We start from the raw sequence: 20,913 nt of genomic DNA, 5'->3' as shown, positions 1-20,913 counted from the left end.
GTAACACAATAGTTTTTGAGGCGGGTTAAAAAAAATCTGTGTAAATTGGTTAAGAGTGAAGTGTGTGCTCTGTTTTTCGTTTTGCAGTGCTCGGTGTCCTGCGGTGGAGGCGTACAGCACCGTCTCGTCAAGTGCGTGAGCGCAAAGGCAGAGCAGGAAAAGGAAGCTGAGAAGGACAAGGAGGCCCAGTGTGATCACGAGCGCTGGCCAGAGAACACGCGTCAGTGTAACCTTCACGATTGTGATAGCATCACTTCTGGTGAGTTACGTGCTTTGTTATAAAATAACTATAAAATCGTTCCCTTTCACTGAACAAGGTTTTTTATTTATTATATTTTATTTCCTAAATTGCTTCTATATACATATCAACATACCCTATATTGTTCATTACTCTCTTCCTCACAGACTGGGGTACTTTAATAAAGTACTCTGCAAATAGATATTTTGCATACCTCATTTCCCTTCTATTATTTTTAATACGTTCCGAGGTTAAAGTTTTTCTGAAGCACATTCTCACTGACGCACATTCCCACTGAAGCGAAATATCTCCATGCAGCATTCATTACCATTTCAAGAAGGTGATATAAATACAGTTGACATACAGTGGTCTACGTTTACCTAACAACTCTGTGGGAAATGATTGCTTATTATTGAAATGCAAATCAGATAACGAATGCAAAAAAAAAAAAAAAAAACAATTTAGGAAATCAGGGAAGAGCTGAACTGTTTCTAACGATATTGCGCTCTGGAATAGCAAAAAATGAAAGCATACATTACCCTGGAGATGCTGACGGAATATTTCTAAGATACCCTTACCGTTACTGTGATTACACGTCATTAAAATTCCAGAGAAAGGTTTGTGAATGATTATATTGTGTATTATATATATTCAGGGTTCCCACGCGTCCTGGAAAACCTGGAAATCCTGGAAAATTAATGACCAATGTTCCAGTCCTGGAAAACACATGGAAAATTAGAGAAAACATAAATTGTCCTGGAAAAAAATCTTGTTGTCCTGGAAAATTATTATTTTTAAATGTTCGTGATCATTTAAAGAACAGTTTACAACTGGTCGAAACAATTGACGTTAGTAACAGTCTTGTGTTGGCGGTTTCATGTGCTAGGAATGGTTTAAGTGCTCGCATGTTTTCAGCAAATGGTGACGGGTAAGCAGGTTATATTAACCTTGTTAATCTGAATATCATGTGCAAGTGCACAGCAAACTAAAGCATGCATGACAGCTTTAGCCTGAGAAAGGAAAGGGTATTAATATGTGTGGTCTTTTTATTTTATAAATGTTGAAATTTCATTCACATGACAAATTGTCTTTAAAAGTATAGTATAAGTAATAGCCATAAAGTGTACGTTGTTTTTAAGACTTCTGGAGAGAAGAACATATTACTTTAGGCCGTGAATCTGTGATCCTTGTCTTTTTTTTGCTAAGTTTGAAATGTCCTGGAAAAGTCCTAGAAAATGATCTCTGAAAAAAAGTGGGAACCCTGATATTACATATATTATATTATAAATGGCATCCACTGAACTTCTCTTTGTGTCTACGTGTGTGTGACCCAAAGTGTGTTTTTGTTAAAGCTAGACCAAAGTAATCTCAAGCTGTCTTCACAGGCAGAGAAATCTGTGCTTCAAAAAGACATATTGTGTATTCTGGAAAGCTTTAAACGTTATACAGAGACACAAATTACTACTAGCGTGTTTTCTATGACGATGCTGCCCACTAAATACCATTTCAAACCTCTCTAACAAATACCCCTGGGCCTGAAACCTCTTTTATAGAGCTCACGCCTACGTTTGACGATGTACAGTACTGAGCGCTACCTTGTATGCGTGCTGTATTTTCTACACTTAATTCACGGTATTTTAGGTACCAACGTGCTATCGTCATGCTGGCTGCACGCATATAGTACTGTTTTTTCTTTATCTGTCTATCACAGTGTGTTGGAGTTGAAATGAAAGGTTTTGAGGGTGTTTATATCTAATTCTGAACAGTGTAGGAATACAGAGCTTTTTATTTACGGTCATTAAATGTCCCCAACCCAATTTTAAGGAATCAGAAGTATTTAGAGAAACTAAAATAATCAAAAATGTTATGATATTCTTGCAAGTCTGGAAGCCTGACAGACATCAGTGGACTCTGACTTTCTTCAATTCACTGCAGTTTTATTTAGCGCTTTTAACAATAGACATTGTGACAAAGCAACTTTATAGATATATATTTAAATTCAGGATATCAATTATAAGTTTTTAAATTTATGAGTAATAAACAATAAGCAGGGGGTACGGTGGCTTAGTGGTTAGCACGTTCACCTCACACCTCCAGGGTTGGGGGTTCGATTCCCGCCTCCGCCTTGTGTGTGTGGAGTTTGCATGTTCTCCCCGTGCCTCAGGGGTTTCCTCCGGGTACTCCGGTTTCCTCCCCCGGTCCAAAGACATGCATGGTAGGTTGATTGGCATCTCTGGAAAATTGTCCCTAGTGTGTGATTGCGTGAGTGAATGAGTGTGTGTGTGTGTGCCCTGTAATGGGTTGGCACTCCATCCAGGGTGTATCCTGCCTTGATGCCCGATGACGCCTGAGATAGGCACAGGCTCCCCGTGACCCGAGAAGTTCGGATATGAAAATGAATGAATGAATGAATGAAACAATAAGCATTCCAGAGGCAACAGTGGTGATGAAAACCTCCCTGAGATGAGATGGGATGTGGTAGCCTAGTGGCTAAAGTGGACTGCTGATTAGAAGGTCATGAGTTTGAATCCCAGGAGCACCAATGTGCCACTATTGGGGCTCTGAGCAAGGGCTTTTGAATCTGCTAAATGCTGTGAATATGAGGAAGAAACCTGGAGAGGAACCAGACTTAAACGGAACACCAGAGAGTGGGATTATAAATAATTTCCCTTCTATAACTGTGTACGATATGCTCAAAAAGAAAATGCATTTGTGTAACCAGGAAATTCATCCTCATTTTTATGTGAAGTCGGTCTTGTATCTGTTCACTGATGGAGACTTGAGGGCATGGAGTCCAAAATCATCTTCATGGTTTCTAAATGGTACCATCCACAGCATCTCTAGGTTATCCGTGTGGTCCATCCTATTCAGCAGTGAGCACCCTCCAAGTCTCTTTTCTGAGTTTCCTCTTTACTGCATCCTTCCTCACTTCCTGTTTGTTCTTGAGGTGATTTTGCTTACAGTTTTGTCCTCAGTACGTGCATGCTCGTTGGGAGTCCGGTCACGTCAGCTTCAGCTTCGGGTCATCGTTTATCTGCATTGTGAAGCACAGAGCAGTCCGTTTTACATTTCAAGCATTTGGTAGACGCCCTTATCCAGAGCGACGGTTTTGAAGCATGTGGATGGACCTGAGCAGATAATACAGGCTTCTAAGATGCCAGAATTCATCTGGCTGCTTTAGTCAGCAATCACATCATTAATAAGTACAAGCGAATCAGTTAAACTGGTAGCTCCACACGCACGCCTTACACCAGAGATAAGGTTGTGTGCTTTTGATCATGAGCAGTTCCTTCACATCTCCATACTTTGTTTCATCTCTTCATAGGATGTTATACTAGACCTGTACAGACTTTGGTTTTTTTTTATATGGTTTCTTGTTTCTGAGGCTTATCATGCTTTACATCTTGTTGTAAACTCTTTGTATTTACTCTTCTCCTAATTGTTGACTTCGGCACAAATAAACTTTCCTCCAGAAATCTTCTTAATCTGTTCTTAAACGTCTGTGACTAGTGGATGCTTTCTTTTTAACAACATGCCAAATAGGTGATTTGACCATACCTAACGTTTTTGTTATTTCTCTAATGTTTTTTTTTCTTATATAGTAGCCTAATGCTAGCTTGCTTCCCTGGCAATAAGTTTTTTTGGGCTTCCAAAAGCAGAGACCACACAGGGTCACCACAGTAGATCATCTGGACCACATTTTTTGATTTTAGCATAGGTTTTTATGCCGGAAGACCTTCCTGATGCAACCATCCCGTTTTATCCAGGCTTTAGTGGCTGGATTTGTTCGCTGCCCCGAAATTGAACCCAGGCCACAGCAACAAGAGAATGGGAAGCTTTATCTATTTACTTCATTTATAGTTAAATACTGAGGTAATAATACACACCTCATCATGAAACAGCCAATCAGACAATTGTCTTTTCTTGTAGTCCCTCCAGTATACTCTGTTAGGTGGGTAAAATAGTAACTCCAGATATTTCTACACCTAATGAGACATAATGGTGAGTTTTTCACTATAACAGACACTGCTGTCTGAGCCATAAACACCTCAAAGTCATTCGGAAATTTCAAAAGAAGCCAGTTTACAAAGCAGAATCAAAGCTCAAGACCTAGACGAGGTGCCAACATTTATTTTTTAGTCGTAACATTTATGATTTTTGACTACAGAAAACAAACAGAATTAAAAAATCACCCAGTGGATAAGGGCAGCTCTGTGAACAGGAAAGGACGAAGGTACATGAAGGTACATTTGCTGTTACTTTTACCTTCTGTTGTCTTTATGAGAACTTATATAGAGGACAAAAGGGTGAATCTTTCTCATTTCTGTGACAACTTTTGAGACACATTTTACCCCTTTTCCACCAGAAAGAACCGGGTGCTGGTTCAGAGCTAGCACTGGTGCTGGTTCAAAGTTGGTTCCACTGGCGAACCTTCTAAGAACCGGTTTGTTTTTCTACCGGCTAGAGAGCATCACAGAGCCGAGTCTGACGTCACTGTATACGTGTCACGTGTCCCAGCAACGTTAGCGCAGCAGCGGCAAACACAAACACAACAACAATGGCAGATGTTGCTTTACTGTTAATTCTCATGGCTTTGTGAACTTACATTAGCATCCAAACGGGTGAATCCAACGTGTATGTGCAGCTCCATGTAATCTGTATAAACGGAGGTTGTAATCGAGAAAGTACATAACGTTATTTTATTATTAACACAGAAAAAAGTTAGCCTTAGCATGTAGCTACCTACTATCATGTGTGCTTAAAGTTAAAGTGTATTAAACATTAGTATACTTAAGGTAAATTATCAAAGGCGCTAACAGTAGCCCCGCCCCCAGCTCCGCCCACAGCCCCTGACACAAGTGGTTCTTAAGTCTAGACCAGCAACGTTTTGGTGCTACTTAAGAACCACTTTTCCTGGTTCAGAGCCGGTGCTTTGGCTGTCGAAAAAGAAAGAACTGGTTCTAAATTAGGCTCCGAACCAGCACTCAAACTGCCTCGGTGGAAAAGGGGCAATTTTGGTTCAAAGCTCAAATCTGCTGTATATATATCGGTACTTACAATTTCATATCACACAGGCCTACTTTAGAATGTACTTTTTTATATAGCAGACAGAAGTGGAACTTGAACATTTTATATAATTTGCATGCTTTTCTGCTCATCGCAGTTGTACAGAGGTTACAGGTTATTTTCCGACGGATCTTTCTCATCAACAAGGCGTTTCCACCCATAGAACCTCCGCTCACGTCGCTGTTTGTTGAAGCTTTTGACCTTTGTAATGCATTCTTTATAATAATATATAATTCTTTATAATTGGGGGCAGTCATGGCCTAATGGTTAGGGAGTCTGACTCCTAACCCTAACGTTGTGGGTTCGAGTCTCAGGCAAGCAATACCACTTGATCTATATGATAGATTGATTGAGTAGGATTGAGTGCTGGAGATCATTTCCTACACTGGGATTTGAGGACACCTGAACTGTTCAGAAGTTTATTTAAGTTCAACACTACACTATTGGCTTCCCATCCACTGAAACCCTCGATAAAGTTTTTGTGTTAAAATTCTATTTTTTATTAAATTTTTTTTCTACACCTACTAGGGGTTTCTAGTTAACAATGTTGACACCTCTGTAAATAACTTTGAAATAATTCCTGCTGCATTTTTCTATCAGGGAGTCTGCCTCACAGCACGCTGTTGTTTTTTTTGAATTCTCTCTTCATGCTTGTTATTCCTGCAGCTCTGAAAAAAAAGTGGCTTATCTTTGTGTGATAAAGACAATCCTTTGAGCTGCGAAGCCTGGAAAATATACCTTACATTCCATGCGGGCTTTACGTAAGGGAAAAATCAGATGTTTCGTTTGACGTGAGATTTCCCCCGGATTCATTTTAAACTGATGATTGGTTTTTTTTTCTTTCTTGTTCATTTTATGTGGAGCTTTCTTTCTTTCTTTCTTTCTTTCTTTCTTTCTTTCTTTCTTTCTTTCTTTTTCTTACTTTCTCTTTCTTTCTTTCTTTCTTACTTTCTTTCTTTCTTTCTTTCTTTCTTTCTTTCTTTTTCTTACTTTCTCTTTCTTTCTTTCTTTCTTACTTTCTTTCTTTCTTTCTTTCTTTCTTTCTTTTTCTTACTTTCTCTTTCTTTCTTTCTTACTTTCTTTCTTTCTTTCTTTCTTTCTGTCATAACATTTTAAAGAATCCTTTCTTTCTCTTTCTTTCTTTCTTTCTTTCTTTCTTTCTTTCTGTCATAACAATTTAAAGAATTCTTTCTTTCTTTCTGTCATAACATTTTAAAGAATCCTTTCTTTCTCTTTCTTTCTTTCTTTCTTTCTTTCTTTCTTTCTTTCTTTCTTTCTTTCTTTCTTTCTGTCATAACATTTTAAAGAATCCTTTCTTTCTTTCTTTCTTTTTTTCTTTCTTTCTTTCTTTCTTTCTGTCATAACATTTTAAAGAATCCTTTCTTTCTTTCTTTCTTTCTTTCTTTCTTTCTTTCTTTCTTTCTTTCTTTCTTTCTGTCATAACAATTTAAAGAATTGTTTTTTTCGTTCTTTCTTTCTTTTTTTTCTCTCACTTTCTATAATGAAAACTTTTCCTGTGTGGATCTTTATAGCAAAAAGCTAGTAAAAGGTAAATATTGTTTTTATTTTTTTTTTTTCAAGAATTTTTTTTCCCTGCCGAATCAAATTTGATTTTATCTGGGTAAAAAAAAAATATGTATTAAAATTGCTGGCATCATTTGACTCCACTTACAGAGAAGCATGACTGAACAGTTGATGGAAATCATTCAGTATGTTATAGCCTTCTCACTTCACACCAGATTCAGCTGGACACTTGGAGGAGATCTTGGAGTGGCATTTTAAACAGCGCAAGAACGCTAAAGGAGAATCGGATATATCCTGTGGTCAAGGTCGCTGAGGAACCGATGTTTGATCTGTTTAAGGTGCTTCCTCACAGATGTCTTAAGGCCATTTTGAAGTCTCGCTCTTCATTACATCCTTTATATATAGAGAAGAAAAACACTTCCATGGTAAAGCTTCACAAGAGCTTTGCAGCATTGTCTAATATCCTGAGGTTGTTCACTACCATTGTTTCATGCTTCTGCAAAGGGGAAGGTTTCCTTTCTGTGAATACCCTCAACGATGGTATACACCTTTTTTCCCCGCTTTTTCAGACAGTGGCTTTTCCACAGTGGTTATTAATAGCACTGTTTTCCTTTTGGATATATTCTTAAGGAACCACATCTTGAGCACATGACAATCATGTGAAAAAGATATTGAAAAAAAAAACCTAATAAAACAGATATACGTTGTGCTGCAGATCAACATGATGTACATAATACTTTGTATATTTAAGGTTTTATTTTAGTCGTTGAATATAAATTTGGCATTTGCTGGATCATCTCATTTTAGATTCTTTCTTCAGTCTATTTTGCTTTCGAAAGGTTAAAATAACGAAACCCTTGAGAGATACCATCCTTCACCTGTCACTCATACTTCACTAAACCCTGCAGTGAAGCCCTATGTTTGGAATAACAAATAGTCATGTCTCATTTCCTACAAATGTTTTTGTCATTACTGAACCTGAGGTTTTTCACACTTTTCCCCCTGGTTCATTGTACTGACAGAATCCTGGGTTATATTGTTTCACGTGTCATGCTGCTCCGAGAAAACTTTACCCAGGTTTAACGGGTAATCCTGGCTCGTCATAATCTGACGTTAGACACTGTACATTCCTAAACATTGCTTTGTCCTATAAATAAAGTTTAACTAATGGTTTCTCTCACAGAGTCGGGTATTTCCACCTCGATACGGCGTGAACTCACGTGATGTCCTGTGTTTTACCGTCTGACGCTACCAAGCCGTTTTTGTTAAAACATTTTTTTCATGCTATATGATGCTCACGCTGTTGAATTTCTGATAGGGTTTCTGTTGCTAAGCATCTGGTCATTACATTTGAACGCAGCATTGTTTCACATGCAACATGGAGTCAAAAGCACTGGCATCTCTTCTTCAAGGCAGGGTTTAATAACCCTGGGTAAAAAGCCGTTCTAACCTCACTTCAAAATCACCAGGTTTACACACTCAATACACACTTGATATGAGGATGAGTATGGGTTACACTCAATACACACTCAATACACACTTGATATGAGGATGAGTAAGGGTTACACTCAATACACACTCAATACACACTTGATATGAGGATGAGTAAGGGTTGCACTCAATACACACTCAATACACACTTGATATGAGGATAAGTAAGGGCTACACTCAATACACACTCAATACACACTTGATATGAGGATGAGTAAGGGCTACACTCAATACACACTCAATACACACTTGATATGAGGATGAGTAAGGGTTACACTCAATACACACTCAATACACACTTGATAAGAAGATGAAGATAAAGATGAGGATGAGCAGGGGTTACACTATATACACACTTAATATACACTTTATATCGTCACTGTCGGGCGGAATCCTCATATCTCCAAAACCGTTATTTTTCAGGAAATTTAAAAAACACTGTACCTTATCTGCAGTGCACAGGGTTTAGTCCGCGTTGCAGTGGATTGTCTTGCGCTAAATTCCTGTCCTCAGACGAGCACCAGAACTAGCGGGGGTCAAGATTTTTTTTCTTTGAGCCCAGTGTTTTGAAGACATTTACCTCAGAAGACGTGTTGATTCGTTGCGACTCTTCTTGAGGAGAAATATGCCGTGAAGCTCTCCCGCGGAGTGAGGAAGAGGTGGACAGTTGAAGTGTCCAATGGAGTTATGAGATTTGCGCTCAAGCTATTTTCAAGGCTTTAGATTGGTTAATAACTTGTAAAAATAACAGACCCACGTGGGGACTGACCAATAGCATCGATACGTGAAAAAATATGAAATTGACCAAATTTGGACATACGAGGTTTCCGCCCGACAGTGACGATATGAAGATTAAGATGATGAGCGGTGGTTACACTCAATACACACTTGATATGAGGATGAGGATGAAAATGAGCGGGGGTTACACTCAATACACACTTGATATGAGGATGAGGATGAAAATGAGAGGGGGTTACACTCAATACACACTTGCTATAAGGATGAGTGGAGGTTACACTCAATACACACTTGATATGAGGATGAGGATGAAAATGAGTGGAGGTTACACTCAATACACACTTAATATACACTTGATATGAAGATGAGGATGAAGCAGGGGTTACACCCAATACACACTCAATACACACTTGATATGAGGATGAGCGGGGTTAATTTATGCATAGGATGTTTTATCTTTCTCTAATATTCTGTCTCATACACACCAGCCTGCCCTTTCCAGTGGATTTCAATTTTAATTTGAAGTTCTGCTGAAGCACAAAAACAAGGCCAAGAATAAACACAAGGGGAAATCCATATATCCTACCATTCATCCTGTCTTACAGGATGTGTGTGTGTGTGTGTGAGTGGGGGTGGGAGATGGATGGGGCACACAAGAGATGGAGATAAATGACCTGCATCGCTGGCTGAGGGTCAGAGGACTGTGTTTTTTTTTTCTCAGAGGGGAATAAATGATGCAAATGCAGGAAGTGTGTGTGTGTGTGTGTGTGTGTGTGTGTGTGTGTGTACATGCATTTTCAGTAAAATCTCTTCTACATACTCTGCTACTCTCTAACACCCACAATAATTGTTCAAGGATAGAAGGATTTTTTTTTGTAAAAATAAATAAATAAATGTATAAATATCATCCACATTGTACAATAATCTTTCTGTTTCATTTCATAGCCAACATAGTTACAGTAACTTTAGCATAAAGTCCTTGTTTATTTTATGTGGAGCTTTCTTTCTTTCTTTCTGTCATAACTCACTCACTCACTCATTTTCTACCGCTTATCTGAACTACCCCGGGTCACGGGGAGCCTGTGCCTACAGTATCTCAGGCGTCATCGGGCATCAAGGCAGGATACACCCTGGACGGAGTGCCAACCCATCGCAGGGCACACACACACTCTCATTCACTCACGCAATCACACACTACGGACAATTTTCCAGAGATGCCAATCAACCTACCATGCATGTCTTTGGACCGGGGGAGGAAACCGGAGTACCCGGAGGAAACCCCCGAGGCACGGGAGAACATGCAAACTCCACACACACAAGGCGGAGGCGGGAATCGAACCCCCAACCCTAGAGGTGTGAGGCGAACGTGCTAACCACTAAGCCACCGTGCCCCCTTTCTGTCATAACAATTTAAAGAATCTTTTCTTTCTTTCTTTCTTTCTGTCATAACAATTTAAAGAATTCTTTCTTTCTTTCTCTCTTTTTTTCTTTCTTTCTTTCTTTCTTTCTTTCTTTCTTTCTTTCTTTCTTTCTTTCTTTCTTTCTTTCTGTCATAACAATTTAAAGAATTCTTTCTTTCTTTTTCTTTCTTTCGTTCTATCTTTCTTTCTATCTTTCTTTCTTTCTTTTTTATATCCCTTCATTTAACCTGACTAATTCCTGACTTTTCTTCTTCTTTCTCTCTTCATGCCTGCCCTTTACTTCAGTTCTTCCATGCTTCACTACTTCAACCTCTAATCTATCACAGGGGTCTCGGGCAGAAATTGGGGGCCACCCAGGGCATGGTACCACCCCAGTGTAGGGCACATTCACACACTTATTCACACACTCGTAGTCCTCGAGTCCTGGAGGTGCGAGACAAACCAGTAAGCCATCGAACTTTCACCACTTAATCATCTTGTCTTTGATTCTTCTTCTGTACCATTATTTTATTTCTTATTTATACTACACTACCGATTGCGCCTCCTTCTTTACATCTCAGCTTTATCACTGGTTCCAGTTCACTCCCTTGTCCTTATCAGCAAAATCCAGTCATTCAAATATCGGCACCCTTTCATCTAAAGAGCAATTACAAGTCCAATCTTTCATTATCGCTGCTCTCGATCTGTGCTAGTTATAGGGTCACTAATTTGACGCCTGCACTCAAGACGACCCTCTTTCACTATCAGATTTGTTTCTTTCCTTTTTTGTTTTCAAGGCAGGTTTACTGTTGGATCGACGTTTCTCTTATAAACTTTTTTAAATGCGCCGATATTTTTGGTATACTTGGTAGTTCTCTTTATTTAGTGCTCAATGTACAGTGTTTAAACAAACACAGCCGTCTTTTTTACTTTCGAGCGCTTTGTCAATACTTGGCAGCGGCATTCACTAAATTCCAGGGGTTTCGTTACCACGACGTAAAGTGGGCGTGTTTCCGGAGGTCTTGGAAAAACGCCCTCTTTCAAAAAAAAAAAAGCATACTACGAAGGACAAAACAGTCATAGAGGTAGATTTATTTTAGAAAACAAGTAAACAACCGAAAACTACGGTTATGGTTGGAGTTAGGGTATCTAGAGTTAGGGATCATTTTTATACATATTAAAAAGAGATTTATTTACTTTATCTATTTCGCATCGGAATTTTGTCACTAATCTTAAGAACATTATAGAATCATAGCCCTCATGCTCTTGTGTTTGTCCTGCTCGCCATTATTTTTCTCCAGGTGATGAATACTAGCAGTTTTCAAGATTGGTTAAATCCTCTGCAAGTTTTCCTACCCCCATAGACACCCCCTCTCCTGCTCTTTTGCTCTTTTACATTTACAGTTACGGCATTTGGCAGATGCCCCACAAGTGCTTTGAAGTCTCTATTCTATCAATGAATACATCAACATTGGTTCTCTAGGTTTTAGACTTTTCTAAATAAACAAGGAAAATAATTGCTGGTTAGTAGTAGTAGTAGTAGTAGTAGCCTTTATTGTCACTGGTCACAGGTACAGTACCAGCGAAATTAGACATCAATCTGCCCATACATACAATACATACAATATGACAAGGGGGGGACAGGACAGGAAGACAGGGGATTGAAAAGAAATACAGCATAAGATGAGGGAAGGGAGGTGAAAAAAAACACCCCCCAGACTATGCTCTGGTGGGGAGTACAGTGTGGGAACAGGAAAAAAACACCTCAGCAACATAAGCACATAAACAGTACGCCATAAACACACGACTTGCAACAGGGGAGGGGATGGGGGGGGGGGTGGAGGTAATCCAGCACAGGCAAGCAGCCATCAGGTCCTGCGGCCTTTATCTTGGGCGCTGGTCAAAGGTTGAAGTATTTCAGGAAGAAATAGGTCTTCACCCATCGTTTGAAGATACCCATTGACTCAGCTGTTTGAACATCTAGTGGAAGTTCATTCCACCACCTCGGTGCCAGAACATTAAAGAGTCTTGATGTATTCCTACCTCTTACCCTGAGAGATGGTGGGACCAGTCGAGCAGTGCTGGTAGCTCTGAGTGAGCGAGGTGGGAGGGATTTTACAGCACTTACCGTACCACACCCTGCACCGTGCTCCGTTCAAACCTCTTGTACGGTTTAACCAGACTCAGATGCAAGACATGCTTTAAGGCTCTTCTCTTCTCTGTTCTGACACACAGGTGCTACAATGAACTTCCCTTCTCTAGCCAAACAGCTGAGTCACTGTTGGCTTTCAAGATGAAGGTGGAATTTATGCGAGTTGGTAGTTATGTGACAGAAGTTTTTCAGATGTCGTTACCTCAGAAGTCTGTCTTTATACACTGTTAGGGCATCAATAGGAGCCTTAGTAAGATAGCATTTTAGATTGAGAATGAATTATAAATATGTAAACACGTATAGAGTAACTTTTACATTTAAAAAAGTTGTATATTATTGTGGGGGCACGGTGGCTTAGTGGTTAGCACGTTCGCCTCACACCTCCAGGGTTGGGGGTTCGATTCCTGCCTCCACCTTGTGTGTGTGGAGTTTGCATGTTCTCCCCGTGCCTCGGGGGTTTCCTCCGGGTACTCCGGTTTCCTCCCCCGGTCCAAAGACATGCATGGTAGGTTGATTGGTATCTCTGGAAAATTATCCGTAGTGTGTGATTGCGTGAGTGAATGAGAGTGTGTGTGTGTGCCCTGTGATGGGTTGGCACTCCGTCCAGGGTGTATCCTGCCTTGATGCCCAATGACGCCTGAGATAGGCACAGGCTCCCCGTGACCCGAGGTAGTTTGGATATAAGCGGTAGAAAATGAATGAATGAATGAGTGAGTGAGTGAGTATATTATTGTTTAGGTTATTGGCTCTTTGCTCTTCTTCATATGTAGTTAATCCTAATTTTCTGTCATATTTGGTGGTGTTAACACTGCTGGTTGTTGTGTAAATCAATGTATCATCATTCTTTCTTATCGTTTCGAAAGGAAACATACTGACACCGGGACTCAAATCTCATCACTCACGTCATTTCCATGGATGTGATCTTTGACACTCTCATTCCAAATGTTTCCTGTGTGTTTTTCAGGTCAGGAGTGTTTACGTGACCGTCTGACCTTCCACTTCTGCCAGAAGCTCCAGTGGCTCGGCCAATGTCAGCAACCTGCGGTTCGATCGCAGTGCTGCAAAACCTGTGGGCCGGGAGGACGTGGTAATGAGCGAGCCACCCGCCGCTGAGACATGAGGAGGATCTGGGAGAACTTTTTGACTTCCTTTTTTTTTTTTTTAACCACACGCTCACTCATACACACCAAATCTAGGACAAGCCTTAACTAAAGCTCTTTGTCTCCACCGACCTGCAGGATCCTGTCGAGGAAACCGAGGCTTTATCCGTTATTACATCGTAGATATCGTAACTTAGTCTGTGTTTTTAGCATTGATGAAGCACCTCAGATGAATATCACAGCGTTTTGAAGATTATAACAAAAGTATTAAATAATACTGAGTCACTAATTCTAGATGTTCAAAAATTCTGAGGAGTGGAATGAAAACCTTCACAGACATCGAGGATTTTGCATATCGCTATGTAAGATGAGATGAGATGAGATAAGAAGAGATGAGATGAGATGAGATGTACCTATATTAATCTCCCATAATGGAAATTCAAGAAGAGAATAAGGATAAGAAGGATAAAAAGCTTATAAGTCAAGCCCCAAAATCATCATCTATCCTATAACAATAAATAATTTTTTTTTTTTGATTATTTAATCTTTATTATCAGTTGAACTGACGTAATCCAAACTATAGTCAGTAGATATGTTTTTGTTTTTTTTTTTTACCACCATCTTCGTTTTTCACTTATGAACTTCTAGATAATCATGTAGTTCTGTTTTCCTAAACTTCTTACAAAATGAGCTACAAGTTCAAACAATGTTTTCTGCTGATCGCAGCTAATTAATGTATAAACCTCAAACCCAAAATAAAAAAAAATCTTGGTGCTATGGGCCGCTTTATGGCCCAAACTCAAGTCATGGGTTTGTGGGCCGGTGTCTTCGTCTACTTGAAGAAACATAAAGTTTTACATTGGTACTTAAAATCAATTGGGAAAATGACGCCTGAATGATTTTTGTGCCATCGTATCGTTTTCGGAAATTTGTTCTGAATGGTAAAGGAGCTTTAGCGTAGTTTTGGTCTTGAAAGTAACATTTTATGACATTTTATCCTCAGGTGAGGTTATCAGGTTTTTAAGGAAAGACATTACCAGTAGAATAAATGAGTGTTACGGTCACACCAGTCATTTTTCAGATTTCGGAATAAAATGTATAACGTGTACTCGTATACTGTAGTAATAAAAAGGTCAAAACAACAGAAAAATGTTAATTTAAATGTTTTATTCTACTCACAACCACACATTATCTGAAGTGATCTCCGCCCACTTCACAATTATGACGTGTCATATATCCTAGAAAACTTTCTTTCCTGATACGTCATTTTATGATTTATTCATGTACATTTCATATATTAACCATAGTACAGGGGGCATGGTAGCTTAGTGGTTAGCATGTTCGCCTCACACGCCTTGTGTGTGTGGCGTTTGCATGTTCTCCCCGTGCCTCTGGGGTTTCCTCCGGGTACTCCGGTTTCCTCCCCCGGTCCAAAGACATGCATGGTAGGTTGATTGGCATCTCTGGAAAATTGTCCGTAGTGTTTATTTATAGCTTATTTCTATCCCTGATTAGAAACCTCGTACAGAGGAATGTCCTAAAAATGTTTTTAATATAATATTGTACTGGAAATAGCATAAAATAATTTATTTGATCAAACAAACAAACAAACAAACAAACAATAAATAAATAAATAAATAAAAACTGTTGCAGTCTATCATGCATATTTATTTATATGAAGCCTCATTTGCATAAATAGCTGTATAGTGTTGAATATGTTTCACTACAAAATTTTAAAAAAGCAAAAAAGCTTTATCTATTGTAATAAATAAGTAAATAAATAAGTAGATAGATAGATAGATAGATAGATAGATAGATAGATAGATAGATAGATAGATAGATAGATAGATAGATAGATAGATAAAGCTAGCCAAAGCCAAACAAACCCTTAGAAATAGCTTTTTTGTATTGTCTTGCCTTTATTTAAGGTCATTTGGTAATTGTATGGTATTTATGTCATTATATATATTTTATATTCTAATATTTGTAGCACATTTGCATGTCCACTGCTAATAAAGTTCCAGGAGGCTGTAAAAAGCTTTTTATTTGTCTCTAGCACTCACGTCTACACTCGTGTTTACACTTTTGTATTCATAATTTTATATCTGTCTGTATGTTTTTTTTATATCTTAGCCTTTAATCATTGTGCTTGCTATGTAATTATCACACATCTGCTTAGTTTTAATCTTTACACACACACACACACAAACACACACACACCCATGGCCCTATGCACATAGACGCTAAAGAACCCTCTTTACTATATGTATACTGGATAATTATAACTGCTTCATGTGGTATTTTTATATCTTTAAATTGGAAGGTGTCATACTTTAGTTCACATTTTCACCACGACATTTTCATAAGATCTCATGGCCTTATCAGCTTCAAAGTGTTTTCACGCCTGCTGTTCCAGCGCTCAGATCCCCTAAAGAGAGAAGTCCGGCCTGTAGAAAAAAACACTAATGATGCTTCCTTCGCCGACAGAAACAGTCCCCTTGCTTGATGCTGTGGCTCAAATCTCAGCTTCTGTTACGCACTGTGAATTTGAATTAACCCCCTGAACGAAGACACATTCTTCTTGGCCTTGAGAATGTCTTATTTTAACAGGATAGAAATATAAACATTGTTTTGAATATTAAATGTGGGTATTCAAGAAAATGCCTTTTTTTTTCTTGGTACAGATTAATTGTTGTACTTTGACCATTTTGCCATCTTCATTTTCCTTTTTGTTCGGATGTAATACAAAAATCTCAGTGTTTCCTTTTATCTGTTTTGTTAACAGACATCATTCTTTTGTATCGATTTGATTAAACAGTTATTAAAATCAACAGCTTTGGAAATTGTCGATATTTTTACATTTATTCCTTTACAAGATGCTTTTTATCAAAAGTCACTTGAGGAAATGAGGAAATACATGCAGAGTGATGTACCAAGTAACAATTCAAGCTGTAAAAGCTAGTGTATGTGCAGATTATAGAATTAGTCTTTTTTTTTTTTAAGTGAAGGGATTAGTTAGATTAAGTGTTCACTGAGAAGATCGGACTGTAGTCGTTTTTTTTTTTTTAAAGATAGTGACAGATTCTGCTGTCTGGATTGAGGTTGGAAGTTTATTTCACCTTTGAGGGACGGTCATTGTGAATGAATGAATGAATGAATGAATGAATGAATGAATGAATGAATGAATGAATGAATGAATGAGTTTATTTGTACTTATAAACTCAGGGGTAATGCACAGAGAACATTAGTCTAAGAAAGAAGAGATGTCCTGTGCCAGGTTATAGCAAAAAAATGCTAATTTCCACCTGCAGTCCCTAGAGAGATGTTACATTTGCAAAAGGTCATGAAATACATACAGTATCATACATGGAAACATTATTTCACTCATCAATAAAATCACTAAAAACACTCTCCACTTCATAATTTAACAGAAGTTATACAAAAAAAAACAAAAAAACAAAAAAAAAAAACACATCATAAAAACACTCTCCACTTCATGAATCTAACACTCACTCACTCACAGTATACATTGTTCATATCACAGTCATTTAGTGCTCATAAGTTTACTTTGTTAATAGCCACTGTTTGGTCAGGCGTGTAAATGCGCTATAGTTTGTACATAAAATAATATCATTTGGAAGAGTGTTCCAAAGGCTTGCTGCTTTATAAAAAAACGAAACGCTCCTCTGACTTTCGACCGTGTGGCTCTATTAAGTCATCTGAATTTAATGTGACAAATTTACTCAAAGGAGGAGCAGCGATATTATGGATAATTTTAAATAAAGCAGAAATTTGGTTATTTTTAATGAGGTTCTCAAAACTCAAAATATTATATTTACTCAGTACATTACAATGATGGTACTGACGAGGCTTTTTATCGTGTGAAGGTTCTAGAAAGGGATCTTAAGTTATCAAAAAATGAGCTGCCATATATGTATAATGCTTTTAACAATGGACATCGTCTCAAAGCAGCCTTACATAAGTAAAGAAACAGAATAAAAAGTAAAAGGTTTAAAATTAAGCTACTATTTATCTCTAACATATATCACTAATGAGCAAAGGGGGAGGTGACGGTGCCAAGGAAAAACTCCCTGAGATGATATGAGGAAGAAACCTTGACAGGAACCAGATTCAGAAGGGAACCTCATCCTGATTTGGGCGACACTGTGCAGGAAATAATGTAAATGTCAATAATGTCTACAACAGTTTATAGCCGAGTGGAATTGTGCAACCAAGAGCCCCTGAGGTCAACGTAATTTCTGAGTTCATTACAGACTGCTGAAGTCTTCAGATGTTCACTGATGAAGACCGGAGTACAAAGATGACCAACGCAACCACAGTTCAAAGCAGAAATATGAGCTTGGAGGCTAAGACACATTTGTGATGACTGCACAGTTGTTCTTAATGCTATTAGTACCTGCTTTGTTGTGTGGCACAATTACGTTACACCGAGAGGTTTAAATAGTCATACTGTTTCTCCTATTGTATGCACTTATTTGCTGCTACATAGTAAGTGTTATTAAAATGTGCTTTTATTTTCCAGGCTTGAAATGTATGTACTGAGCAAACATTAAAAAAAAAACTATGTTATACAAGGAAATATGTATTAATAAACTATAAAAAATTGTGCTCAAACATTTACTTTATTCTGCTGTCGATTATAATCAACAAAGTACAATTAATTTATCTGGGTTTATGGTGTAGAGTTTACTAGGGAAATTCCCTACAGGGAGCTGAACAGCATTATGGGTAATGTATTAAACAGTTAACAAAAGACCATTACACCAATTTGCATATAAAGAAGTCAAAATGGTGCAGCTATAAAGGCTTTTCTTGTATGAAGCTGATTTTTTTTTTTATCCAACATGCTGGCAATGCTTATGATCTTCTGGTTTTAGTAGCATTTAAAGAGAGAATATGATTCCAGCTGTAACTGAGTTTGATGAGACAGTTTCCTTAACAGTGAACGTTCAGTACAGAAGACAAAGATGGACAGTAAATTGAATCATTCATTCATTCATTCATTCATTTTCTACCGCTTATCCGAACTACCTCAGGTCACGGGGAGCCTGTGCCTATCTCAGGTCATCGGGCATCAAGGCAGGATACACCCTGGATGGAGTGCCACCCCATCGCAGGGCACACACACACACTCTTGAACTAAATCAGGTGCTGATATACTGTATAAATCCAGTCTGACTTGTCACAATGAAGGCTTGAAGGTTTAGAGTAGTGAAACAGCGCCTCCTTGTGGAAAACTATGCTTTTATTAATCACATTATTTTCATATGCAGAGAGTTTTGTAGTTCTAAGTTAGTAGCTCATTAAGATATTATTGCCTGGTGACTTGAATGATTTTTTTTCTTTTCCAGGAATCAGTGGAGACCAGATGAACCAAAATGTCTTACATTTTACACTCGAATTAAACCAGAAACCCTTAAAAACTCATTTCTGTTCAATTAAATTATCTCCCAAACATTACAAAAATATATACTGTCCAAAATAACAAATTAAAAAAAAATGTACATGTGTTTATTCTATTGATTGTGTTGAAGGGTTGGTTTCAGTCTATTCAAATGACTTTTAATGGGAACCTGAATATATGAACAAACCAGAATTTACATAAAAAATGAAAACACACATAAAACACATTCAGCAAAAAAAAAAAATTTGGTGCAAAAATATTTTGATAATAAAAAGGTGATTTTTTAGGTGTAATAATAAAACAAATCTTAATTGTATTTTTGCCCCCTATCTCCGTCAGTCAATAGAATAGGAACACATTAGTACTGTACCACGATTCAGGAAATATTATTTAGGCGATGTTTATTTCCAGTGACACCATTATGGGAGTGTGTGTTTGTGTGTGTGTCTGTCTGTGTGTGTGTGTGTGTGTGTGTGATATGAGTGTATAATCAGCTGCAGCATCATTGAACATCTGCCATAACAATCCATGTGTAAGCTGTTACTTAAAGAAATTATTAAATTCTAACTTTTTTCTTTTTAATCTATAAAATATGTATCAGGAAGCTGTGCATCAAGACATGTTTAATTTCATAATCGGATCAGAGACGGTGTAATCCATTTACAGCTTCCTTTTGTTTTTTCCTCAGTCACCAGATGGCACATTGTATTTTAAATGCATAAGAACATTAAATTGCTCCATTATGCAGCACCTGTGCAGAGTTATAAGGCAAAACCTGAGTGAGTTTTTAGATGCTAAAGTCAAAAGCATCGGATTTCATAAATAAATCTTGCTGCAAGCTCCAGTATACAGCAGTACGTAATAAGTAATGTAATGTGTAGCTGTAGGATTATCAGACATCTTGCTGCAGAAGGCATTCGTCTTTATAAATATGCGTTAGATGTGTGTGGGACAGTGACTGAAATTATTGTGTGTCGCATGAGAATGACTGCAGCATTGGGGATCATAATTACAATCTCTTAGTCAGAGAAGACGATCGATAAAGGACGTCATGTGCATTTAAAATTGTGTCTTTTCATATTCATTCAAATATTGATTTGGTGTTTGCAACTTTTGCTGCCATTAGCTAAACAGATGGGATGTATGAACAGTATGAACCATGTAGAAAGGGTTATAGAGGTATGAAAAGGGAATCCACACAGAATAGAATTGAATAGAATAAAGAGTGTGGGCGTTAGGTGCATGCACAATTGAATAGAATTAAAGAGAGAAGAGAAGAGAAGAGAAGAGAAGAGAAGAGAAGAGAAGAGAAGAGAAGAGAAGAGAAGAGAAGAGAAGAGCATAAAATGGCAACAGAATAGAATAGAATAGAATAGAATAGAATAGAATAGAATAGAATAGGCATGAGATGCTGGGATAGAATGTAAGGCATAATATTACACCAGAAGAGAAGAGAAGAGAAGAGAAGAGAAGAGAAGAGAAGAGAAGAGAAGAGAAGAGAAGAGAAGAGAAGAGAAGAGAAGAGAAGAGAAGAGGCATTAGATGTCCTTGGAATAGAATAGAATATCCATATGATGCTGGGATCGAATGTAAAGGATTACACATGAAGAGAAGAGAATAGCAGGTAAAGGTGTATGATAGAATATACTAAAATAAAATATCTCAAATATACAGAGTATAGAATGCATAGATCCTAGATGTAGAATTATAGATGCATGAAAGAGCATCCATACAGAATAGAATTGAATTGAATTCATGGGACTACACGATAAAATGTG

General features: G+C 38.0%; 1 protein-coding gene across 1 annotated transcript in view; it reads left to right on the top strand.

Moving 5' to 3' along the window:
* LOC132856922 (A disintegrin and metalloproteinase with thrombospondin motifs 7) overlaps positions 1-16,491 on the top strand; it is a 76,044-nt gene extending 59,553 nt beyond the window's left edge. Inside the window, exons 23-24 of the mRNA XM_060886803.1 lie at positions 88-259; positions 13,575-16,491. Of these exons, the coding sequence (XP_060742786.1) occupies positions 88-259; positions 13,575-13,723 (321 nt within the window). The 3' untranslated portion in view covers positions 13,724-16,491. The remainder of the gene's footprint in view (positions 1-87; positions 260-13,574) is intronic.
* Positions 16,492-20,913: the final 4,422 nt, after the last annotated feature.

This window comes from Tachysurus vachellii, chromosome 1, assembly GCF_030014155.1.
Source record: "Tachysurus vachellii isolate PV-2020 chromosome 1, HZAU_Pvac_v1, whole genome shotgun sequence".
NCBI classification, from domain to species: domain Eukaryota; kingdom Metazoa; phylum Chordata; class Actinopteri; order Siluriformes; family Bagridae; genus Tachysurus; species Tachysurus vachellii.
This window is presented reverse-complemented; position numbering and strand designations above follow the sequence as displayed.